Below are 25,595 nucleotides of genomic sequence, written 5' to 3' on the forward strand. Positions count from 1 at the left end.
AGCATGAATGGGAGAGGGGCAGAGAGAGAGGGAGACACAGAATCAGAAGCAGGCTCCAGGCTCTGAGCCATCAGCCCAGAGCCCGATGCGGGGCTCGAACTCACGGACGGTGAGATCGTGACCTGAGCTGAAGTCGGACGCCCAACCGACTGAGCCACCCAGGCGCCCTGTGTCTTAGTCTTTTAAGGAATGTGTCCACTCGAGCTCAGTTATTTAGATGAGTGGAATAAAGGTGCTCACAGAACTTCCTCGTCCTTTTGATGTTTGTAGAATCGGTAATGACACATCTCTTCCTTTTCTGACTGTCGTGATTGGTGTCTTCCCTTTTCCCCTCATCATTCTGGCTGTGGGTTTATCAGTGGTAGTGGTTTTCTTGACGAACTGGCTTTTGGTTTCAATGATCTCTCTGTTTTTCTGTTACGGGTTTCCTCTCTGATGTTTCTTACTGTGTTTCTTCTGCTTCCCTTGGTTCTCTTCTGCTCTTGTTTTTGTAGCCTCGTGGGGCGGAAGCTGAGACCACCGATCGGGATCTTTCTCCCCTTCCAGCGTGAACATTTGGTGCCGCGAACTGCCCGGGTGTGCTGCCGAGGCGGCTTCCCCGAGTTACTGAAACGTCGTGTTCTTGTTTTCACTCAGCTCAAAATACTTTTCTGGTTTTCCTTTTAATCTTCGTTAGACCCGTGGCTTACTTAGAGGTATGTTTTTTTGCGGGATTTTCCAAAGGCCTTTCTATTCTTGACTTCCAAATTAATTCTCCAGTGGTCAGAGAACAGTACTTTTCAGGGAATTGGAGTCGTCTTACACGTGTGGTTCAGGATGTGGTCTCCTCCAGTGACTGAGCAGCGAGGTGCACCCGCTCCTGCACGATCTTGTGTTCTGGAGAGTTGTGTGCGCGTGGCCGGGGCTGGCAGGTGGTCACCTCACCGCCTTACTCTGCGTCTCTGCTCACGTCCTGGCTGCTTATTTCCTCCATCACCGAGCGGGGGCATCGGGCTCCCTGACGTAGTTATGGATTCGTCTGCTTCCCTTCAGTCCTGCCCATTCTGCATCCTATGCTCTCGAGCTCTGCTATTCGATTTGTAAACATTTAGGGATCTTGGGTCCTCTTGAGGAATTAACTCTTTTTTCGTTAAGAAATGACCTCTTTAGGGGCGCCTGAGTGGCTCAGTTGGTTAAGCAACTTCTGCTCAGCTCATGATCTCGATCGAGTTCGTGATTTTGAGCCCCACATCGGGTTCTGTGCTGACAGCTTGGAGCCTGGAGCCTGCTTCAGACTCTGTGTCTCCCTCTGTCTCTGCCCCTTCTCTGCTCATGCTCTGTTTTTTTTTCTCAGAAATACACAAACGTTAAAAAAAATAAAGACATGACCGGTTTACCTGGAAATCTGAGCTTGTCCTATGTTAACGTAACTGTTCCAGTTTTCCTTCGATTATCATCAGGAAGCATGGCTTTTTCCCTCCCTTTTTTTTTCCAGCCTGTTTGCATCTTAAGTTACATCGAATCTGATGGTCGGCGGTCGCTGGCTGTGCTGTCGGTGTGGCAGGTTGAGTCTGTCCCAGTTTTGGTTCATTCCATCTGTTTTTTGTTGATTTCCCCTTTTCTGCCCTTTTGTGGGTTTGCTGAGTGTCTTGTGTGACCCTGCCTGAGTGTCTTTGTGGGCTCTTGGATCATAACGGTTCACCATGTCGCTGGGCCTGCGTTGGGGTCTGTGGCTGATTCCTGTAGCTCAGCCCTGCATTGTTACCCTGTTTGTTCCCACAGACCGTTCTCTTTTGCAGAAATGGGTCACAAGCAGGGGTGTGTATCTCTTTACGTGGTTCTGTTTCTGTGGCTCTGGGCCATGTGGGTATGCCCACGTGGCCATGCTTTCCTCCTACCACAGGACTTCCTCCCGTGCTTCCCGCATGGTGGGCCAGCAACCCGTCCTCTCTGTCTCTTATTTCTGAGATAAGTCTTCATCTGGCCTTGACTTTTTAGAATTTCTTTTCACTGTCTGCAGAACGGTGGGCCAGCAGGTGCTTGCTCGGTTGTGTGTTTTCAGTGGGAACCTGCCCACTGCACCCGGCTCCTCTGTCCGAACACGTGAAAGACGTCTTTTTTCTCTGCTCGTAAGACATTCTCTTGGCCGCGGTTGGAAGCAGTTCGATCTTGACGTGACTCCGTGTGGTTTTCTTCATGGCTGTTGGGCTTGTGGTTTATCGAGCCTCCTGCATCGGTAGGTTTACAGTTTCGTCGTTTCGGGGAGAAAGCCGTCAGACACTCTTTATGCTTCTCCCCCTTCCTTCGGGGACCCTGGTTTGCCCGCATCTGGATTTTGACGTCCCACAGCCCACTGATGATCCTTTTTAATTTGGGGCTCTTTTTCCTTTTCCGTCATTCTGGATGGTTTCTGATGCTGAACTTGTATGGTCACCGGCCTTGTCTCCTGTGAGGTGGGACCACCCATCTGTCCGTCTGGCACGGCGTGGGTTTCAGGGGTTATGTTTCCCTCTCTGGAAGTTCAGTGTGGACCCTCCGCCCCATCAAAGTCATGCCTGGCAGCTGAGAATTGTCAGTCTGTTGTTTTGGGCATTGATGGTGCCAAGTATTTGTTTAATGTATTTTCACACCAATGTGCGTGAGCCCCTCTTGAGATCACGTGGCATGTGTGTCAGAGCCTGGTGTGCAGGAGGCAGTGACCCCTGCCGGTGTGCTGGGAAACTCACACGCTGCCACCCAGCACGTCTGTCCTCACGAAGGTCCCTGCTGGGCAGTTAGACTCACAGTGAGCACATATTTGCCTTGGTCTCCGTAGTGGCTGGCCTTTACCCCTCGTCCACGGCTGACAGCCACAGAAAGCGAACAGCCAGCCGAAGCCGATGTCCCTCCTTCCTGAGCTCCAGGGTGGCCTGGGGTCTCGCTGTGCCCGCTGTGGAGGCCCGAGTCCCAGTCTGCTCCCCGCACAGGCAAGGACAACGGTCCTGAGTCTGGGTCATGGCCCTGAGGCCCTGTCTGGGGATGTTTCCAGCCAGACCTTGTTATACTGTTGTAAGTTCTCAGCCCCGAGGTGCCTGTGCCTGGCCCGTGACAGGGGACACGCTGGGATTTAGGACAATGTAGGTGGTACACCGGGGCAAGGCGGCTGATTTGCACACGAGCCAGCAGGCGGTTAGCGAGGTTGGATGGCCTAAGAGGCCTTTCCTTTCCGGACTTGGGCCTTCCTGCAGGTGCGCTGTGTCTGCAGGTGGGCCCTCACCGGGGACCCCGGCCCTGGGCTGGGCCAGTCTGCATCGTCCCCGATGTGCATGCTGTGGGAGCGACCCACAGGACTGGACACCTGGGAGCGGGATGGGGGTGCCCGAGGCCGGGGCGGGGGTCTGTGGGGCTGGGATGGGGGTGCGTGGAGCGGACAGGGGTGTTCAGAGCTGGGGTGGGGGTACATGGGGCCAGGATGGGGGTGTTTGGAGTGGGCAGGGCGTGCAGAGTGGACAGAGATGTGTGGGGCTAGGGTGGGGATGCTTGGGGCCAGGGCAGGGGTGCACGGGGCCTCGTGCTGGGGATTGTGAGGGAAGACAGGACGGCGCCGAGGGCGCGACCCCGGCCATAGGCAGCAGCACACCAGAAAGGCTCTCAGCACCATCTGTCTGTCTGGCTCCACCCGCACTTGCTCAGAGACTGTCATGCGCATGTTGGCGCATTACCGTTCTGCCCTCTGTGTCACTCTGCGGGTTCCGGACGAAGCCGTCAAGAGCCAGAGCTCGCTGGCGTGTGTGCTCAGGTCCGTCCTTCCTGCCCCCGTCCGTCCTCCTCCTCAGGCTTCCCTTGGGCTCCATCCAGGGGCCAGAGCCTGGGTTTTGTGGCCTGTGAAACGTGAGGAGACCGATGGCCCGCGATTCCCTGCCGCTCGGACTCCCTCGTCCCGGGCGCCGCTCCAAGCTGCCCGCCGTGGGACTGGGGTGTGTTCGCCTGCTCGCTGTGCTCTCAGCAGCCGGGCTTGCACGTGGGCGGGGGTGGTGTCGAGGGGTCCGTCTAGACCCTCCAGCCCAGGAGGGAGGCGGGAGCCTAGCGCGTGTGGCCAGGACTCGGAGCCGCCATCCTGAGGAAGGAGGCAGCACATGTATTGTCCGTGCTCCACTCGAGAGACCGACCCAAGGGCGAGGCTCTGCGTTTGGACGAGCGTGGAGCAGAACCCCCCTTCTAGAATGTGTGTGCACATGCAGGTACATGCCGTGGGGGAGCACTGGGGGGGGGGGACACGCTGTAGGGAGCGCTGGGCGGAGGGGAGGTCCAGAATGACTGTGGTTTTTGCGGAGTCACACGTTTTACTTTTTTTGACCTTCCTGCATTGTTAATAACGAGCCTGGGTTTCTTTAATTATTCCTTAATTAGCAGGAAATATTGCTTTCTGGAAAACCAGTAGGTGTTTGGAATTCTGAAGAGACTGTTGTTTCTGGCCGTCTGTAGAAACCCGCTCCCACGTGCCCGCATGTGTCCTTTTTGGGAGAAGGTTCCAGGCTCTCCCTGGGCTGTGACCATCACCGCCTGGCTGGCGGGTGTCAGCAGCTGGGGTCCTTCTCCCCAGAATCACTCGACCGGTGGTTTCCATTGCGTTTGCTTCTGTGTACAGAGATGTGGCCCACGGCTGCGGCTTCACGCTGGTTCCTTCTGGGAGGGGACGTCCACTCAGCACCTGTGGTGGCTCCTCCTGGGAAGGTGTGCAGAGCCCGGCAACCTGCAGCTGAGCGCGTAGCTCCTGGGCACGCGGGGGGAGGTGCAGGGGGAGGCAGGGTGGCCTGGACGGCAGCCCCGCCCCCCAGTGGCACCGAGGAGATAGTGCTCACTGTGGAGTGCCTACTGTGTGCGGAGCCGGCCTACTGTGTGCAGAGCCGACCTACCATGTGTGCTGTTGGCCTGCTGTGTACTGAACCCCTCTAGGTGATGGGGTGCAGCCTGTACAAGTCAGACCCAACCCTGCCCTCAAGGGCCTGTAGAACTTGTTTTATGGGAATTTCACATGCGCACAAAGGCAGAGACGATACAGCAGGCCCCACTCTGGCACCCACAACCCCCTCTGGACGGCAGCTGACGTCTGTACCCTCTGTCTGGTCCTGGACGTCACTCACCTCGTGCTCACAGCCTTGGCTGGCAGTCCTTCCCGTGAGCCCGACTTGGCCACCAGGACACCTTGGTCACCCGCCCAGGAGACTGCAGGTGCAGTGGCTCTGACTCCTGCTGGGCCGTGTCACCTACTTGTCGACTCGTGTGTATTGCCCTTGGAAGGCCAGGCAGGATATGGGTGAGGGGGACATGTGTCTGGGCTAACCCATGGCACAGGGCCTGATGCCGTTTGTCACAGCAGCCCCACAGTCCCTGAGAGGAGGGGCACGGCAGGGCCAGACAGTCTGGGAGATGTGGACCCTGGGCTCTGGGATGTCCCCCGCTGTCTGGTGCCTGGCCTGGGTGACACGGTGGGGTCATGGCCAGAGTGTGAGGGCATGTGGTGGACGTGGGGGTGTGGGCTCCTGACCCTTGGGGTTGGCGGAGTAGAACAAGCAGGAGTTCCTCGGCAAGGCCTCTACATGTCCATCGCAGGACACAGGAACTAGAAAACGGGGAATGTGCCTGTGGCCCTCGGATGTCAGCGCTAACAAACTGTTCGGGGTGGCTCCCGCAGGACATGGATGCCAGGTGCTCCCCCCATCTGTCACCTCCCCGGAGCCTGTGGGCCTCCCGGGCCGGGGTCGGGTAGTTCCTGCCCCAGGTATTCCTGTGGTGCCTGTGCGACCCACCTGCCACTTGCTCCCCATGACGTCACACCAGGGGTGCCATGACAGCTGTCCTGGCTGGCAATTCAGTGGGATTTGGGCCACATGGTTTTTTAATTCTGTCCTTTTCCCTGCGCCGATTCACTCATGATTCTTTAAAAAACAAGAACATTCACACGTCAGCTAATTGGTTATCCTCAAAAACAGTAAACGGTTGAGTCTCGGCACCGATCAATTTTCGAGGAATCAGTGCCCTAGAGCCCGCCAAGGTCGGGCGGGGGGTTCTTCTCTCCTGCTTCTCCATTCTGTTACTGGGAAGCCACAGTCGTGTAGAAACTGGGTGTGCCTGACCCAGTCTGTGTGTTCTTATTTCTGATGCACGCATCCCGTCAGCGGGCACTGCCCTGCCATTGTCACTCTGGACAGGATCCGCCCCCCAGCCCAGCCTGAGGCACAGCGAGCCGTCTGTGGTTCCGGGAGCTCCGCTTCCTTCCGGCAGGAAGTGGTTTTCCAGGTCCTACTCTGGGATCTCACAGGAGATCGTTAGCTTCTCACTTTCCAGAAGAGTAAGAACAAATTCTGAGTTCGTACTGATGTTTCCAACTCACTTGCTGGATGACTTTGCTCCTTTCATTTTGACCTGTGTCTGTTTCCCCAAAGCTGGAAATCCCACGGACCGTCAACACCGTTCGCTCTCCCATGCATCTGTGTAGTCGGTTCAGAGCATCATTGCCCCGGGGAGCACCCACAGGACTGCTGCATGTGGTCTGAGATGTCTCCGTTTGTTTTGTTTTTGGATGACGTCCCATTAGACACAGGCTCCCGCCTCTTGGAACAGCTGTGTGTGCGGTCACGCTCCCGATGTGCTCACACTGAGCTTTATTTCATTCTGGTTTTGGTTTTCAGGCATCGCTGTTTTCAGGTTTCTTTCTTTACGTATGTACAGCATTTGTGTGGCTTGGTCTCTCAGTGCAGACCCCAGGATGAGATGTGCAGGGAGGGCCACCCGCCTGCGAGGTCAGGTGTCTCGCTGCGTGCCCTCGGACGCTCCTCTCGGCACCGGCTCCCGGGAGCGAGTGCGCACCAGTGACCGTCTGCTGCTGGGCGCTGCCCTCAGTGGGCACGGTGCCTCCTCGGGCGCATCTGGGGCTGCAGAGGAGGGCGCTGGGCTGGCGCGGCCGCCTCGCTGCAGGACATGTGTCTGTGCATTGATGGCCTCAACACTACCACTCCCGTGTGGTCCCTCCTGGCGGGCGCAGGCTCTGGGAGAGCAGGACCCTCCTCTGACCCAGCGGCTGGCACAGAAGGGCCAAAGGGAACCGTAGGGATGGTTTAGGGTGCATGGAGGTTGAAGCGAGTGGTTATTTCTGCTGCTTCTCAGCAACAGCCACCCCTTAGATTTTGGGTCCCTGCCCCCCGAGGCCCCCACAGCTGCCTGCTAGGCAGGGCTGGCGGGTCAGAGCCTGTCCTCGACGTTGCAGACCACCCCTGGCAAGCTAAGCATGAGACCTTCCTACCTGGATCCCCCCGCAGCCCCTCTGGTGTCACCGGCCATTCCTGTTCCTCCTTGGCCTGGAAGCTGCAGGTTAAGGGTCTCGGGGCTCTCCAGCTTCCCCCCTCCATTTCTCCTGGTGTTCTGCCTCCTTCTTTAAGGCTTGGGCTCTGGCTCCAGGTGCCAGCTTCCAATAACCACCAGGAAGATTTTAAATCAAAACACACCAAAGTCAGCAAAAGATACCTTTCTGTCTCTCAAGCTGGCTGACAAAAGCCAGGACGTTTGAGATTGGAATAACAAGACCAAGTGTCAGTTTCTCACTCCCCCAGTCTGTTCCCGGCTGTGTCCCTGCCCTGGCCCCGCGGTGGGCCGGCGGGCGGGCACTGAGGCTTCGAGTTGGAGGACAGTCTCCAAGGAAGGACACATCTGCTGCTGACAGGCTGTAATTACAAGGCTGCGGCCCCTGGACGCCACCTGCTCAGTGGCTTTGCTGCAGGCCCCCACTTGGAGACCAGCCATGTGGGGCCATAATGGTCATACTCGAGGTTCCCTGTGGGCACCTGTCCCCCTGAACTTGGCTCACACACCTGCTCATCCAGAGACGGGCCTGTCGGGACACTCGGAGAAGGGCAGGAGGTGGCTGGGAGCACCTTGCAGCTGAGCCAAGGGCACAGGGACACCCCACGGAGGTGCTGATGGGCACACGTCATCCTTGAGGTGCCCAGAACTGGGGATTGGTGACTCTCCCGACATCGTCTGCAAGAATAGTGCCATGTGCGGTAGGCCCGTGCCCTCTGTGGGCATCTTGGAGCTGAGAGGACGTCCTGACGGTGGGAGCCTTCCATAGGAGGAGGGGGTGAGGCCTGGCAGGTGCCCCTGGTGTCATCCCTGGGCCTGAGGACAGCAGCCTGGATGTGGGGACAGGGGAGGTTGGGAGAAGGACTCCCTCTCCCTGGCCTGCATGGAGTGTCCTGGCCGGGTCTGACTGTTGGGCACAGTGGGTGCCCTCCCACAGGACAGTGACGATGGGGACAGTGGGGTGGACACTCTGGAAGTGCCAGGAGAGAGCCCAGTGCTGCCTGCTGGCCTGGAGGCTTGCATGAGCATGGTGGGCTGACTCCCGGGGGCCTGGCCCTTGGCTCTGCAGGGTGGACATCGGCACCCGGCTGTCCGGCTCTAGGCTCCCAGACACCATCCTGGGATAGGTCACCCCCAGCGTGGCCATCCCCTGAGACACGGGGAGAACCCCTTTCCGCAGACGGGGAGGCCTGTGTCCTAACGTTAAGCGGCTGCCCGTGGTCCCTCGGGGGCTGACCTCCCAGCAGCCAGCTCGTGGCCCACGGCTGGAGTCTGGGGCATCTGCGTGCCGAGGGAGGCCCAGGGCTGGGTGGGCGCCCGTCCTCTGATGTGGGGCAGTGGCTGGGCCGCCTCTCAGGAGAGAGTGTCGTGCACGAGTGTGCGTCTGTGTGGGCGTGTGGGCAGTGGGAGGCGGGGATTCTCACGTTAATGTGGAGGTTGGGGGGGTGGTCCCGCGGGAGTGAGCACTTTGGGGAGACGTCCCAGAGCAGGATGAAATAGAAGCCGTAGGATGGTTCTCAGGGTGGGGGCAGAGCTCTAGGCTGTCACAGGATGTGGGGGGTCTGTGAGGTGCTCCCCCCAGGCCGCGCTGGCGAGGCGGGGCCCTCAGACGCCCACAGGCCCGGGCGCACGTGACAGATGCAAAGCGAAAACAACACTATACTTCTCACTGCTCGTTTCTGTTCCGGAAAATGTTGTAAATTTTCATAATGTTTGCTACTTACGTTAACACAAGGCGGATTTGTGGGGCGCCTGGGTGGCTCAGTCCGTTAAGTGTGTGACTCTTCATTTCGGCTCAGGTCATGATCTCTTGGTTTGTGAGTGTGAGTCCCGCGGGCGGTGCAGAGCCTGTTTTGGATTCTCTCTCTCCCTCTCTCTCTCTGCCCACCCCCCCCCCCCCACACTCATGCTCTGTCTCTCTCTCTCTCAAAACAAGTAAATAAACATTAAAAAAAAAACTAAAAAAAACCCACGCACTGGATTTGCTGTTACGTTTGGAAGCATTAATGCAGTTTGAAGAATTTCTCGGTTGCGTCATGTGGTGAATGTCTGTGGACGTGACCCACTTGCGGGAAAGTGTTTTGTGCAGCCCTCTGCACATAAGGGTGTCCAGGAGGGCTTTCCCGAAGTGTTTGATAGTAAAACTACCTTCCCAGCCATAGTCACAGCTGAGATGTCTGGTGCTAGTGAGTCCCCGGGCAGCATGCGGGCGAGGCGGGGGCTGGCACTCTTCCCATTGCATAAGTGTGAGCGTGGATGTTCCGTGGTGTTGGCTGCCTTCTGGGTGTCCCTGTGGGCAGCGAGGTCAGGTGCAGACCCTGGTGGTTTGCTTGGGGCTCCGGCCCTGGAAGATGATTCTTTGGTGATAGCCGATCCCACGGCCAGTGGACCCCAAACACAGGGACCCTGAGTTGGTGCACCTGCCCTTCCTGGGACTGGTGTGTGTGTGTGTGTGTGTGTGTGTGTGTGTGGTGGGGTCATGGCCACAGACGGTGTGGATGTGTGGCCGTCCGAGGTGGTGGTCAGAAGGGGCGTCATGCTGGCCCACCTGGGAGACACCCCCTGCTCCCCGGGAAAGAGCTGGCTCCGGGCTTGGGGCTTCCCTACCTTGAATTGTCTGCGGGGTTTTCCAGGTGAGCTGAGGGATGGACAGGGGGATGCCTGCAGGGGAATAGGCCTGGGGGAGCGTGGGTGCCCCAGGGTGACCCCGGTCACAGCCGTGGGGGCTGCCTACCCTCCTGAGGCTGCCCTGGCCTGGGGAGGGGGTTCCCTGGGTTGGGGGTGTGGGGTCTTGGGGCGCACTCCGTGGTCACCGGCACCCGTGCTGGGGAAGGTGTGGGTCCCTAGCCCCGGCTGCGTCACTAACGTGCGGTTTGCCCTCTTGCCCCCAAGGAGAATCACTGTCGCCGCATCAAGATCCTAGGGGACTGTTACTACTGTGTGTCTGGCCTCACCCAGCCCAAGACCGACCACGCCCACTGCTGCGTGGAGATGGGCCTGGACATGATCGACACCATCACGTGAGTGCCCACGCCCTGTGCCGACCTGGCCAGTGGGTCCCGGGGGCCAGGTCCCAGGGCTGTGGAGAGCCACACTGCACGGGGAGGCGTGCGGGAGGGCTCCCTCCCGAGCTGTGCCTCCGTGGCCCCCTCCTCTGCAATTTGCCGGGACAGTGATTCTTTGTCCGTGACCACCCTGGGTATTGTCAGGTGTGCAGTAATTGTGCACGAAGGGGTCACTCATTGTTCAGTCAGACCACACACTCCGGTGGGGGACCGCGATGGGGAGCCGTGGCTCACATCCAGCCGAGTTCCACTCGAAGGAACTGCGTGTTCTTGCCTTCCTGGGCGTGGCTATCCACGTGCTCTCTGCGGGGGGAGGCCCGGCCGGAGCAGGTGCGCATCCTGGGAGCACTGTGCCCTGCCGTGCCCCCTTCTTGTCTAGCCTCGTCTCGTTCTGAGCGGATGCAGAGTGCGTGTGGGTCAGGGGGGTGTGGGGCTGGAAGGTGGAGGGCCCGCCTTCCGGCATCTCGGCAGCGCGAGACGTGGGCGCGGCCCAGCGACTGGTGTGTGCGTCACAGTCGGAGCCCGGAAGTGGCAGCTGAGTTGTCGTCTGTGGGACACAAATGACTGAGGGACAGAGAAATGCAAGCAAGGGGGCCCTGGAGGGGGGCGGACCTTGCAGACCCGGCACCTGCAGACCGGCCCTCACCAGCGCCCAGCCTGGCGCCCGTTTCTTGTCGAGAGTGAGCGAGGGGGCCCTGGAGGGGGCAGGGCGGCGTGGTCCCGGTGCCTTGGTGGCCGCTGTGGGCCCAGCGCTAGGGTCGGGGTGGCCGGGGCCCGGGTGAGTCCGCGTGCGTCCAAACACAAGAGCACGTGCTCTCGAGGAGGCCGAGGGCAGGGCAGGCGAGTCTGGGAGGAAACAGAGATTGGCTGTGCACGGGACTTGGAGGCTCGATGACGTCTGTTCTCTGGCAGGGCGTCGTATCAGGTCACCTGTCCCATCACAGAGCAGAGCGCGCCCCATCACGGGTACCCCGTGTTGTTCACACTGTATGTCCTCTGTCACACCACATGCCACACGTCCTGTCACGTGTCAGCATGTCACACATGAGTGACACCGATCACCTGTCACATCACATCGCATCGTGTGCTGCGTCACAGAGTACGGAATGTGCCCTCTAGCGCCTCCATCTCCTGTGTGATCCCCTGGGGTAAAGTGGGGCTGCATTAGGGTCACAGGCACAAATGCAGGTGGGGGTCGCGTGGTGCACGTAGGAGCCTATGAGCCAGATGGGCCTGACTGGGGCAGCAGACGGCTCTCGGAGTTGGGCCAGGCAGATGGTGCCCTGAATCAGGTAGATGATGCTGGTACCCACCCTCCCCCCTCCGGGTCCTCGTGGCAGCCTGGTGCCCTTCAGACCCTGAGCCTCCTCACCGGGTGGGGCCCCCAAGCACGGCCACCCAGGCCCCTGCACTTAAGACACGGGCTGTGCTCTCATGGGCTCTGGGCCTCACCTGGAGTGGTGCCCGCACTCGGAAGTCCTGTGGGTGTGTCATCTGCCCTTGGGTTTGGCCTCGCGCTGTGCCGTGTGGAGATGTGGACCTGTCCCTGGTCTGTTTGCTCCGGGAAATAGGGTCCCCGTGGCCGTGCCTCCTGCCTTCTCTCATGGACTCCCGGTCCCTGGGGTCCTGCCTGGCCCTGACACCTTGACTCCTGGTCTTGCCCTCTGACGTGGTCTCCCACAGGGCTGGGGGCATCTTGCTTGGCTTTTGAAGGCTACCCTCTGCCCCCTGCCCCAGCTCCTTATGCCCAGAGCATTCCAGGTCTCTGTCTTGACAAACTGGGAGTCCCTGCTGGGCCCAGGCCCTGGCTCTGCACAGAAATGAAGGCCACCAGGGTCACAGCTTAGAGGTGGTCTCCTGCACAGATGAGCCCTTCTGGGTACCACAGAGCAGGCCAGTGTGTGTCCGCTGCATGGCTGGGCTTCAGGCCGGGACTGCTTCCCGAGGATGCCACTCCTGGTCCTCTGGCGGTCTCCCTCGCCGGCCACACTGTCCCTGGGTGACACACAGAACACATGCAGGACAGAATTTGTTTATCCAAAGGCGGGTCTGCCCAGACACTCTGATCGCAGAGCGAAAGTTTTGACTGGAGCTTTGGAAACACAAGAATTCTTGGAGGAGAAACGAGGACCAGGGTGGTGGCCAGAGTGGGCATCTGGGCCTCTGGCCAGGCTGTGCGTGCCGCCCCTGGAGCCCGGGGAGCGAGGTCTGTGTTCTCAGCCACATCTTCTGTCCTGAGGCCACCGTCTTCCACCTGCACTCTCCAGAGGAGCGCCATCCCTGCAAGGTCCCTGGTGGCCCTGGGCAGCTGCACCGGGCTGTGGGTGACCAGCAGGAAAATGGTGCCTGCAGATGTACCTGGTCAGGCCACGGAGAGGTCTGCTCCAGGCTGAGGGGGGCCTCTCAGTGGACGGGGGAGACCCAGAGGCCGAAGGATGGTTTGGGCCAGTTATGAGATTGCTGAAGCGTCTCATGTGGACCCCGTGTGTGGTTCTGGGTGCTCAGGATCGGGGGGGAGATGCTGCTAGTTCCACCCGGGGGTGTAGGCCCCCTGTCATCCAGCGGCACATCCACTAGGGTCACGCACTGTGCAAACACGAAAGTCCCCTGACATGAGCTCAGGATGGGCTCGTGAGGGGCTGGGCGTTTGCTGCCGCTGGACGGAGCAGAGCCGAATGAGTTAACAGTGACAGAAGAGATCTCCTCAAGGGCAGACGCGTGCAGCCTGTGCCCGGCTGGGTGCTGACCCCCCCTGAGCCTGGAGGGGCCGAGGATCCTGTCCAGCAGGTGGGAAGGATCACGTGTTGCACTTGGTGGGAAGTTTGCTCTTGTGGGAATAACGGATGGGAATATTTACCCGCTGGGTGTTAAGGCCACATCATGAGTCCCGATGTGGAGGTGGGGGCCCGGGCCCTCGCCCTGGGTGGTGGGCACAGCTCCCGGGGCTGGGGGCTCTCCCCGCAGGCCGGCCCTTGCACTCTGCTGGCTCCCCAGCCGCTGGGACATTGACTCACCCCCCGCCCAGAAAAGGGGGCCGGCTCAGCGAGCGGGGTGCGGGGACTCCTCTACACGGTCCCCTCTGGCTCCAGAGCGTCTGGATTCTGTGTGCCTCCAGCAGCGGGTGATTGTGCACTCACGCGGGGTAGCCCCGTCTGTCACAGGCCTCAGCACATCGTGCGCCGGACCAGAAGCAGGCCAGGGGCCGTGTTGCTATTAGACGTAACGCAGACGTGGCTTTGCGGAAGGCCGCGTGTTTGGTTTGCGGTATTGGGTCAGGGGAAGCGAGTGGCCTGTGCTCTGCCTTCTGGGACCCATGCTGGAGCTGGCGGGGCTGCATGGTCCTCGGGGCGTGGACGCCCATGTAACCAGGTCGGAGCTGGGCTGGCCCTGGAGGGAAGGTGCCTCCGATGGTCCTGGAGGCCCCTGGCTGTCTCTGTTCCTGGCCAGCGTGTCTCAGGGAGACAGTTCCTGACGCACGATCTGTTGAGAAGCGCCTGCCCAGGTGCCTGAACGTTTGCTGACACAGAACTCAGGTGTTTGAGGCAGAACCTTCTGGAAGAGGGGAGAGACAGAGCCCGCCAGTGGGGTGTCTGGGCTGCAGACTTTGGTTGGAGGCTGGCGGCATGCTGCACGCTACATGTGGCTGCCAGGGTGCCCATGCCCTTTGTCCCTTCCCGGCTGCAGAGGGCACAAATGCTGAAAATGCACAGAAACACCATTTGCAAATTTTCTTACTCATCTTTCCCTATGTTCTTTTCTTTTTGCAAATTTCAAAAAAAAAAAAAAACTACCCTAAATTTTAACTTTATCTTTTTTTTTTTCGTCTCAGTGCCTGTAGGTAGAGGTTGGCAAATGACTGAAAAAAGTTATAATTAAGAGAAAAATACGTTTCAGGTGTGTAAAACTAAATAGGTGTTGAAGACACATCCACAGTCAGACTTCTAAGTAACCCTTTGAACGGTCTGTGGCACACGGACTTTTGAACGCGCCTGTGAACACCTCTGGTTCTGGGGGACGAACCCTCGGTGGACGTGGTGGGCAGCGGTGGGCCCCCAACGGGAGGAGGGTCCAGGATTGCGTGAGGCACCTTGGGGGCAGGGTGGCCCAGCTGGCGGGAACCTGGCGGGAGCGGCGGGCAGTCTGCACATGGAAGTCGGGGCCACGGCAAGCTGGGCCCAGGGGGCACCGTCCTCAGGCGGGGTGGCTTCAGCAAGAGGAATGGGCATCTGAAGGCCCCACGTTGGGACCCCCAGCAGTGGCGTGGAGCATCCTGGGTCCTCGTGGACCCTCTCCCTTGTCTCCACCCACACCTGCACCTGCCAGAGTAGGAGTTAGCAGGCTGTGGCCATGGCCTTGAGCCTGGAGGCACCAGGGTAGCTCGGCTGCTGTCAGAGCCCGTTGGCACTCGTTCAGCCCCTCCTTGGATTGCACACAGGGAAACTGAGGCTCAGAGAGGGCAGTGGTTAGTGTGGTCATAGTTACTGGGCCGGTGGGATTTCCCTAGAAATCCTGGTGTCTCCCAGTATGGGCTCTGCTCCCATCCCCTCCCCATGAGGAGAGGCCGCCTTGCCTGTGTGAGGTTCTGAGAGCCAAAGCCTCCGGACCTCGTCCTCCCCAGGATGCAGTCAGTGTCCTGTCCGTATGTTCTGGACAGAACACCTTTGTTTCATTGTTGAAGCCCTTTGTCTTCCTTTAGGGTTTTTATTTCAGATGTTTTAAGAGCCCAGGCACCCCCGTGTCTCTGGTGATTTGGGTCAGCCTGCCGGGAGGTCAGGGTGTGGCCGGGAGCAGTCTCTGATGGACCCTGTTGTACTGGTGCCAGTGATGAGCCCTCAGGGACTGGGGGTGCAGATCTGGGAGGGCTTCCTGGAGGCTGCATCTCGGCTGGGCCAGCTTGTGTTCAGGACAAGGCGGTGCACATGAATTGGCTCCAGTGTCAAAGCAGGAAGCGGAGTTTTTGTTGAGCTCATGGGGGTCTGCACGTGGCTGGGCCGCAGGGTACCTTCCGCTGGGAGGGGGCAGAGGGCGGGTTGTCTGGTGGAGCTGCCCTTAGGGTGGCGGCCGGTCTCCCTTCCCCCTTGTGATAGGCATCATAGCCATGGGACCCTCGTGTCCTGCACCTCGGCTTGGCCTCCTGGCCCTTCTTGGTTGGGCTTGGCCGCTGACCTGGGAGGCCTGTTGGACACACCTGCCTGGGGGTCACTGCGGACACTGCCCTGTCCCTCCTGTGCAGCCCACTTCTGTCCCTGGGAGCCCACCAGAGAGCCTGCTCTTGCCTCCTCAGCGGCGTGGTTTAGAGTTTTCCTTAATAACACAACTTCTGCCCGTTGGGGAAGTCGGAACGAGGAAAACAGCACCGGAGGGCGTCAGCACAGTCACACGTCCCCTTTGCCTGGACAAAGTGTGTCATATGCCTCCTGTGTCTGACTGTGGCGGCACGTCCAGGGGCTGGGAAATGGTGTGGGACACCCCCCTGGGTCCCCCCACGGCTGCAGGGAACCCCTTCTCCCGCAGAGCGTCCTGCAGGGTCGCCCCGCTGTGGCTGCCGACCATAGGCCATCTCCCCTGGGCACCGTGGGGATGCACGCTGTCCCGTGTTCTTCAGCCAGGGGTGACCTGCACCCCGGGACCTGCCGAATGATTCCACATCCACATGTGTGTCGAGGCCCACTTTCCATCCCGTATAGTTTGCTTGGGGGTCGGGCCACGACTTTGGAGCGACAGCCTCCCCACAGGCCAGGTCTGGAGCTTGGGGTCAAACCCCAGCTGTCCCCCAGGGCGCTTGGGCCATGGAGACTGTCAGATGCTCCTGGCCGGTCGTCACCCTGGCCTCTGGGTCAGCGGGTCACAGAGCGGATCGGGGGCTCTGATCTGAGGTCCCAGGCTTGCTTGCCTTCAGGGGCTGCCCTGGGTGGGAAGGGGGCAGGGGGCGACGTGGACACAGTGTGGGGTGCCCGGTGGCTGGGGGGCTGAGGGGCCCTGGCCACCTGGGGCCCCGCCCGGGGGTCAGGCTAAGGTCAGGAGACCCCGTGCTCTCACCTGGCCAGGCTCCCCTGTGCGTGTGTGGACAAGGGCCCAGCCCCACGCCCGTGACTCGTCTGTTGCAGGTCTGTGGCCGAGGCCACCGAGGTGGACCTGAACATGCGCGTGGGGCTGCACACAGGCAGGGTCCTCTGCGGGGTCCTGGGCCTGCGCAAGTGGCAGTATGACGTGTGGTCCAACGATGTGACCCTGGCCAACGTCATGGAGGCGGCCGGCCTACCTGGGTAAGTCGGGGAGAGGCGGTGTGCTGTGGGGGGGTGGTGAGGGTGGGGGCGCGGGTGCTGGTCTGTGCTGGGCCTCCGGGATCCCCTGGCCTCCACGGGAAGTCGGTCCTGGCTGGAAAGCAGGCCCGATGCCTGGCCACCTGCTGGCGGTTCCGTTCCCTGCGCTCACTGAGGAAGGGAGGTGCCGTGGCCTCAGAGCCCTTCCATGCTCACACGGACTTCCTCCTGGCGCCACGGTGTGCTTCGCGTGGTCCCTGCCCTGTGGCTGCCCCGCTACGGTGGCCTCCCCTGCCCAATGAGGCCCATGGCCAAGGCAAGAATGGGGTTCTCCCTCCCCCCGCTCAGCGGCGGCCACGGGAGAAGGGCCGCCAGGCACAGCTATGTGCCGCCAGGGCTCACGTGGCCCCCACGCTGGAGTGAGCGTCAGCCACCCTCGCACCCGTGCTGGCCATGCTGTGTCTGTTCCCGAGCTCCCGGCTATGTGTGCCTCCAGGGCTCTGCCCCTCCCCTGTCCCTCACTGCCTGCCCTCTGCCTGCCCCAGAGACCTGGTTCCTGGGTACACATCTTTCTCCTTCCCTCCTGGACAGACTGTGGGGGACACACAGGACCCGCCTGACGCTGAGGCCTTTCCAAGGGTGCTCAGAGATGATTGTTGTCTGTGAGCCTGGCCGTCCCTGAGCACCTCTCCCGTGGACCATCACAGCCCCCAATCGACCTATCCCTCCCCGCCCCCCCATCTACCCGTTCAGCAAACACCCCGTCCACTACGGGGTGTTCAGAGAGCGTGACTAGACTCGGATGGGTGGGTGGATGGACGGGTGGGTGGACAGACAGGTAGGTGGATCTTGTCACTGTGTGGCTTTCATTTCACGCTGAGACCCCTGAGGCTGGGTTCCTGGGCCCCTTCCCAAACTGGACCCCCTGAGCAGTCGCCCTGAAGGGGCCAGGGCCAGGCAGGGGTGGAACCGGAGGAGGCCAAACACACCCACTCTTCACGTGCATCTCCTGGTCTAAAACCGACCCTTTATACCTGCTGCCTGGTACTGTGGCCAATTCCCCGAGTTGATGCGCGAGGTGCTCGCTCCAGGCTGCCCTGGAGCAGACAGCGCTGGGTCCTGAGTAAACTCCCTGAGCCCTGCGGGCCCTAGGGGAAGCACAGTCACCTGTGTCTTCCCTGGCTCCAGGATCAGGGGGGCCTCCAGGCCCGGACCTCATGTCCCCTTGCCCCTGCCGTCTGGGACAGTCACACGCATAGCTGGGCCTCCGATCCCGCAGGACTGAGACAGTGGGCGCTGGCATCCCAGCCCTGCTCGCGTCCTGGGAGGGAGCTTCCGGGGCTGACGCTCTCTCACCACAGACATGGGGCGAGTGAGCACCCGGGGCCAGTGGCAGGCAGTGCTCGCTGGTGAAGGTGGGGCCTTGTCTCACTGGCCTTGCGGCCCCGGGCTGGCCAGGCCTCCCGTTTGTCCCCAGGCCACATCCCAGCTGGGACCCGCAGGGGCCTCCACTCCCACCACGTGCTTGCACCCGAGACCCCCTCTTTCCAGAGCCTGGAGCGCTCTGCACTGAGAGCAGTTGCTGAGATTTCTGTGACCCGGGGGACCCTCAGCCCAGTGACTGTGTGCAGCTCCCGTCTCTGCTATGGATGGAGGACCCTGAATGCAGGACGCTCCCCTGCCTCTCTAGAGACCCTTGCTGCTTGGCTGTCCCTGTGCAGTTCTGGGCCAGGCTGGCAGGTGACAGAGTCCCTCCCAGCAATGAGGACTCTCATCCTGCTTGAACGCCCTGGTCCCTGCAGGAAATCAAGGAGACATGGTGGTTTGAGAACCACTTTGCACACTGGGGAATTTGCTTTTCTCCGCAGACCCCAGCGCTCAGGTCTCTGGGAGGCACTGGGGCTGAGGGGTTCTGGGGCTACTGTGGGTTTTCAGGCTCACGGTCTGCTCCAGGGCGGGTGTGGGGAGGCATCGACTACGGATTCTCCTTCTCGCCACAAAATGTGCCGGGATGAGTGTGAACGCTCCATCTGGTGTGGGGACAGTGAGACTGGGCAGGGCCTGAGGTCTCGGGGACACTCTGCTTCTCCCCTCACCCCACTGCTGTCTTCCGTCCTGCTGAAGGTTTTTGTCGTCCCTGTGGCTAGGCTCCCGCCCCCTCCCTTCCCCGGTGACCTGCGTGTGACATGTGTGACTCGGCGAGCCTGACCGCTTCTCCTGCACGTGCCTGTGCTCAGGGACGCCTCTGTTGTGTTTTGCAGGAAGGTCCACATCACGAAGACGACCCTAGCGTGCCTGAACGGGGACTACGAGGTGGAGCCGGGTCACGGACACGAGAGGAACAGTTTTCTGAAAGCTCACAACATCGAGACCTTCTTCATCGTGCCGTCACATCGGCGGAAGGTGGGCGCCAGGACCCTCCTGCATGGACACAGACGGGATGGCGTGCCCACCCCCTGGGCCAGGCCTTTGGGGTGGGGGAAGGGGTGTGAGGGGAGGGGTGCGTGGGGGGGCATGGGGTGTGTGTGGGGCAGGGGCTGTGAGCTCCTAGACCCTCCGTCAGAGTGCAGGGTCCTCTTGGGGGCTGGGCCTCCTGCAGCCTCCCTCCTCACCTCCCTGGTCCTTTACCACCTCTCCTGGAAAACAGGTGAGGGGTGGGGGGTACACTGAGAGGTACTGTGCCCACAGGAGGATCGTGTGGGGCACTTGAGGTCACTGTGTCCAAGGAAGCTGATCTGGATATGATTAGAGGTGACCTTTTCCTTTTAGGGCTCAGGTGAGAGGTTCAGGGCACAAGTGAGGGGCTCAGGACACAGGTGAGGGTGCAGGGCACAGGTGGCCCCAGCTCTCCTTCAGGACATAAGCGTGTCATATGTAGGGGACAGCTTCAAGCTTCGCTGTCGTGGTACGCCCACAGATCAGGGCTCTGCAGTCCCTGAGATGCAGCAGTCCCTGTAGCCTGGGGACCATGGGTGAGGGTGGCCCTGGGCCCCAGGGGGATGGGAGTGGAGGGTGGTCTCTGAGGGGCAGGGACCACGGGGGTCGGCATGTGTGGTCCTTAACCAGGCTTCTGGGGTCTCCCCCTGGCCCGGCCCCACAGCTGTCTGCTGTTCTGCCCCCGGATGCCGGCTTCACTCTGGTTTTCTGAGGCCGTGGGTGCGGCTCTGTGCTGTGGGACCTGGTGCCGGTTCTGTTCACTTGTTTGGTCCCCGTGACCTCCTGGAGTGTTCCCGTCTCATTCATGCTCCAGGCTGGAGGGGCAGCATGGGTGTCCTCATCGGGTTTCTTTGTGCCACGTGTCGGCACAGATATTTCCAGGGCTGATCCTCTCTGACATAAAACCAGCCAAGAGGATGAAGTTCAAGACCGTGTGCTACCTGCTTGTGCAGCTGATGCACTGTCGGAAGATGTTCAAGGCAGAGATCCCGTTCTCTAACGTCCTGACGTGTGAGGACGACGACAAGGTAGGGGCCGCCATGACATGTGAGGACGATGACAGGGCGGGGGCACCATGACGTGTGAGGATGATGAGGTAGGGGGTGCCATGACGCGGGAGGACGGCGACAAGGCAGGGGGCGCCCAGACATGGGAGGATGATGACAAGGCAGGGGCCGCCATGACATGTGAGGATGACGATAAGGCGGGGGGGCTGTCATGACGTGTGAGGACAACAAGGCAGGGGCCGCCAGCGCTGGTCCCTGAGCAGGTGCACTTCGGCTGGGTCAGCCCTGGCCTTTTCTGCTTCACAACATTGTAAATGCCGTTCAGGGCTGGGCTGCTTTTGCTTTCCTGCAAAAATCTTTCTGGTATCTTGTATTTTTATTTACTTATTTACTCTTGCAGTTTGGTTTTCCATGTGTGTATTGGGAAATTCGTGCTCAGACCCCCAGCCTCTGGCTGAACCCGCCCTCCAGATACTCGTGCATGTCAGATGTTCTGTTGGGAGGTCTGGCCGTGGCCTGTGAGCCGGGGGACTGTCAGACAGGCCAACCCTCCATGGGGAGCGCCTCTGGCTGCCCCTCCTGTCCCAGGCCTCCCGCTTTGCCTGCACGCTTCTCTGTGGTGGAGTCCTCTAGTGGATGGAAGGTGGCCTTCCCTTGGGTGTCCCTGCTGTGCGGCCTGGCTGCCAGGATTTTCCACCTTTCCTCTCAGCTTGGTCAGAGCCATCTTTGGGTTTTCTGGTCTCCTGCTGGGTTGTGGGGTGCTGCTCTGCGGGGGTCCCCACATCCACTCAGCCACACGGGCCTTGTGTTTCAGGGGGCAGGGGCCAGGGGCCGTGTCCCCGGAGCCCCGGAGGAGCCTGGTCTGCCACCCCTTCCCAAGTGGCTCTGAGCCTCGCCCTCCTGTGTCCTTGTGTCCTGGCGCCCAGCCACCATTGCTCCGTCGGTGACCGATTTCCATCTCCCGAGAGCGCACTGTGTCCCTCGCTCGCGGTTTCCCTGCCGTGTGGGTTTTGTGCGTTAGAAGGGATTCCATCCCTGCTTTGGGGGGAAAAGCTGCTGGCTGGGACTCCTGGGGGTTTGTTGCCTCCAAGGACTTTTTGTGGTTTTGCTGGTGAGCTCGTATTTGTGAGAATGTTGCCGGAAACCCCTGGACAGCTTTGCTGGTGGTGAATTCCATCAAGAGCGGCCTTCCCTCTGCCAGGTACCCGGATGGGCTTCACGTGCCTGGCAGGTGTGTGCACGTGTTCCTGGGGGGACCCCTCTGTGCAGAGCCGGGTCGAAGGTCACGTTCCTCACCGTCCCCTGTGCGAGGTCTCTCCACGTCAGTGTTTGCCGTGGGGCCTGTGGAGGCACAGGCTTCCGTTAGAACTGTGACCTCACGGCCCACCCCGCTCAGGCCCCTCTTTGCTACGATTGCCCTGTGAAGATGATGGGCTCTAGAAACTCCGAGTCTCCGGCAGCAGAGGTGTGTCAGGTACCTGCCTGGCCTGGGCTTCTGAGTCCTGACGTCCTCCGGCGATTTCCTTTTCTCACAGCTTCTTGTGCATTTGGAAGTGCGTGTGTGAGTGTGCATATATGTATGCATGTGCGTGAGTTTCTGTGCACGCATACGTGTGTCCGTGTGTATGCACATGTGTGTGTTTTCATACGTGTGTTTGTGTGCACATGTATATGAGTGACTGTGCGTGCACGTGTGTGTTTGCATGTGTGTACCTAGGTGTGTGTATGTGTGTGTGCACATGCATGCATAGTGTGAGTTTGTGTGTGTGCATGTATAGGTGTGTGCATGTGTGTGCACGTGTGTGTGCATTTCCATATGTGTGTGTGTGTGAGTTGGCCTGTGTGCACATGCATACGAGTGAGTTTATGTGCATGTGCACGTGTGTTTGCGTGTGTGCATAGGTGTGTACATATCTGTGATTTTGCATATGTGCATGTGTATGTGTGCGTGTTTCTGTGTGTGCATGTGCGTGTGAGTGTGCATGTGTACATGTGAGTTTGTGTGCAGTGTAGTTTGCACGTGTGCATACATGTGCATGTGTGCACACATGTGAGCACGTGTGTGCATACGTGTGCATACAAGCGCACATGTGTGCGTGCATATGTGTGCATGCGTGTGAGTCTGAATATGCATGTGCATATATGTGTGCACGTGTGTGAGTTTGTGTGTGTGTGTGTGTTCATGGCCCCTTCCCTCACTGTCACTTGGAGTTGCCGCTGGATTACTCACCCTGCGTCCTCTCCTCCCTCTGGGAGCAGCAAACCAGGCCTGGTTTCCGCCTGTCCCCAGGCCCCCGAATCCCAGCCCAGCCCCCGACACCTGGAATCTCCGGAGTACAGGACGCCTCATGGGTGCTGCCTTCAGACTCTGGTCCTTCATTTGTGTTTGCTGGGGACAGAAGGTCCTGGCCCTCTAGCCTCCCACCTTGGGGGACACCTGCTGCCTCACTCTGTGCAGGCATGCGCTCCGGCCGTCGTCCCTGTCACCTCGCCCTTCACCTCAGGGTCCGAGGCCGAGTTCTGCAACCACTGTGCAGTTTCAAGGCTCCCCGTCTGCACACAGCTCCCCAGCCCGAGAGGGTCTCCCTGTGCCCCCGGTGAGCTGCCGGCCGGTGCATCAGATTTGACCACCTGTGTGTCCTGGACCCCGAGCTTCGGCCCCACGTCTGGCCCCTCCCTCCAGCCAGCGCTTCCGGCCTCTGGCCCAGGTGGCTCCCCTGCTGGGGGCATGGAGGGACAGGCAGGTAGCCGGCTGGGGGCCGCGGCTCCCCTTCGTCCCCCTGCCTCACGGTTAGTGACAGCAGGCCCCAACAGGGGGAACAGTAGTGTCTGCCCCACGGGAGGCCCTCGGGGGGTTGATGCGGGGCCGTGACAAGGCACGTAGTTCCTAAGGACGGGGTGGAGAGGTGCAGAGGCAGGGCTGGCCCGCCAGCAGGGGCCCCTAGTGAGGACTGCGAACGACCACCCAGTGACCTGCAGGGCCGGCCCTTCCGCTGGCGGCCGCTGTCTCCACCGGCCCCACTGGCCCCACTGGCCCCAGAGCCTGCCTCCCCATTGGGATGAAGTCCCTCACTGGCCCCGTCTTCTGCTCATCCGTGTCCAGGCCTGACTCCTGTGCCGGTGCCACGATGCAGATGGCAGATGTTGAATTTCAGTATCTCCCGAAGTGACCCGTCGTGGTTTTGTCCCCGACTCACACGGTGAGAGGTTGCACGGGACCCTCCCGTGTCTCCAGGATGCCAAGAAGCTGCCCCTCACTGTCTGTGCCACGCGGTCTGGGTGCCCGAGCTGTGCACTCGGCCTGTGTCTGCCCTCTGCTCTCTGCCTGGGACAGCGATGGCCCCCGTCTCTGCCACCACAGCCACGCATGTGCCTCTTTTGTAGCTTTCAGTGGTTGTAGGCGGGGTTGCCCGTCAGCCCTGGACGGGTCAGACCAGGGCACCATCGCCATGAGCCGCTCACCCCTGAGCACCCCGGCTCAGGCAGGTGCCCATGGACCGTGGTCAGGTCTCAGGCCGGGCCTGCCATCTGGGGTCAGCCGCAGGGCATCAGGAAAGCCGGTTGAGCGTGGCCTTCATTTCTCAAGCCTCGGCAAGGACAGTTTGGAGAGGGGGCATGGGGTTTGTCACCCGGGACTCTCATTGGACCGAGCACCCCTGACTGCCTGGCCCCAGAGTTCTGTGGCCTCAGCGCCCCCGTCCCTGGCGTGTCCAGCCGGGCCCACAGGCATCAGCGTGGCAATCAGCAAACATATTCCCTGGGGTCCTGGGCAAGCAAGGCGCGTTGCGTGGACCCTACAATGTCCCTAGTGAGAGAGGAGGCAGCAGCTTTATAGCAACACGCTTCACAGTTATAAAGAAAAGGGTAAATTCCTGGTAAGCACGAAGAGAGGAAAAGGATGGACGGAGAAGTGCGAGTCTGAGCACTTCTGCGGGACGTCCCTTAGTCAGGACCCCAAGTCCATGGTGGGGCCTTTTCCCAGCCAGGGTCACTGGCCTGCAGGGCTCTGACATGGCTCCCGGCCTGTGTAGCTCTGACGTGGCCCCTGGCCCACGTGGCTCTGACGTGGCTTCTGGCCTGTGTGGCTCTTATGTGGCCCCCCGGCCTGCATGGCTCTGATGGTGGCCTCTGGTGTCCAGGCAGCTCAGCTGCTGCTTTGTGGAGGCCGTGGGCACCCAGGCCCCAGAGGGAGAATCCCTCCAGTTCCCAAGATGACCGGTCACTTCTAGAAGGTTGTCTCTGAAGTGGTGTCTTAAGTTCGGGGCCTGTGGGGAGAGCATGCGGGGAGGGAGAGTGGGGTATGGGCTGGGAGGGGCTGACGCTGGGCAGGGCCAGTTCTCGGCCCACAATGTCCGGGGTGTCAGCCTGAGAGGAAACCGAGACCCAGCTTGTGCTTCACGGGTGGGAGACGTTTCCGTCATCTGCGCTGCTCACCTGAGGGGAGCTGGGTGTCCACGCTGGGTGTCCACGTGGGGCGTCCATGCGGGGCATCCACGCTGGGTGTCCATGCCGGGCCCCAGGGGTGCACTCCTACCTGGCCCCGGCCAGGCGACCGTCCTTCCTGCCCCGCCTCACCGCCCATGCCCCAAACCCCGAAGATTTTAACGTTTCTTTTAAGAGTTTATACTTACCAGTAAAACCTTGGTTTGTGAGCATAATTCTTTCCAAAAACATGCTTGTAATCCAAAGCACTTGTACATCAAAGTAAATTTCCCTGGAAGAAATAACGGAAACTCAGATGATTCATTCCACAACCCAAAAATATTCATACAAAAATGATTACAATACTGTAACATGATACAAAATAATAAAGAAAATATAGAATATAAAGAAAAATAAGTTAACCTGCACTTCTGAAAACCTGGTGGCTGGTGTGAGGGAAACAAGAGAGGAGGGTTACTGTGTAGGACGACTTTCACGATCACTAATGGAATCACTGCTGTCTATTGGTCCCATGGGATCTTCTTCTGCATGGGGGCCCTTGTATACGCTCACATGGATGTTGACTACAGTGCAGTATTAATAAACTCTCGTCATAGACTGTATTTACTGTAACTGGTAATAAGGCAGCGGAGGAAAGGGTCTCTCTCCGCAGGCAGCCTGAGCTAGAATGAAGCAAAGCGTTCCTAAGCTCACTCTTGTACGGAAAAGCAAAGGACTGTCCACAGGTGCTTTGAAGTGACAGAAGAGACACCAGTGCCAGTTGTGGGCACCTTCCAACGTGCTGAAAAATCACTGATTTCTGCCAAACACCACAGCCTGAGACCGAGCATCCGAGCCTGGGAGATGATCGCCCACAATCCCGCAGAGAGAGAGAGAGAAGGACCATTGGCTCAGTTGTGATCACGTGTCATTCAGTGTCATGTTCGACTCATGTTGCAAGACATCACTTATCAAGTTAAAATTCTTAGAAATGTTTGCTCATCTTACAGAACCCTCGCAGAACAAGTTACAATCCAAGGTTTTACTGTGTATGTTTTATAGTTAATCCTGTGATCCATTTTGAG

General features: G+C 59.8%; 1 protein-coding gene across 1 annotated transcript in view; it reads left to right on the forward strand.

Annotated features, from left to right (window-relative positions):
- ADCY1 (adenylate cyclase 1) overlaps window positions 1–25,595 on the forward strand; it is a 103,895-nt gene that overhangs the window by 39,839 nt on the left and 38,461 nt on the right. Inside the window, exons 5-8 of the mRNA XM_047096986.1 lie at window positions 10,210–10,337; window positions 16,490–16,648; window positions 18,907–19,048; window positions 19,954–20,109. Of these exons, the coding sequence (XP_046952942.1) occupies window positions 10,210–10,337; window positions 16,490–16,648; window positions 18,907–19,048; window positions 19,954–20,109 (585 nt within the window). The remainder of the gene's footprint in view (window positions 1–10,209; window positions 10,338–16,489; window positions 16,649–18,906; window positions 19,049–19,953; window positions 20,110–25,595) is intronic.

This window comes from Lynx rufus, unplaced genomic scaffold, assembly GCF_022079265.1.
Source record: "Lynx rufus isolate CCGP_SWC_20201006 ecotype Redwood Valley unplaced genomic scaffold, mLynRuf1.p SCAF_4, whole genome shotgun sequence".
Taxonomy (NCBI): domain Eukaryota; kingdom Metazoa; phylum Chordata; class Mammalia; order Carnivora; family Felidae; genus Lynx; species Lynx rufus.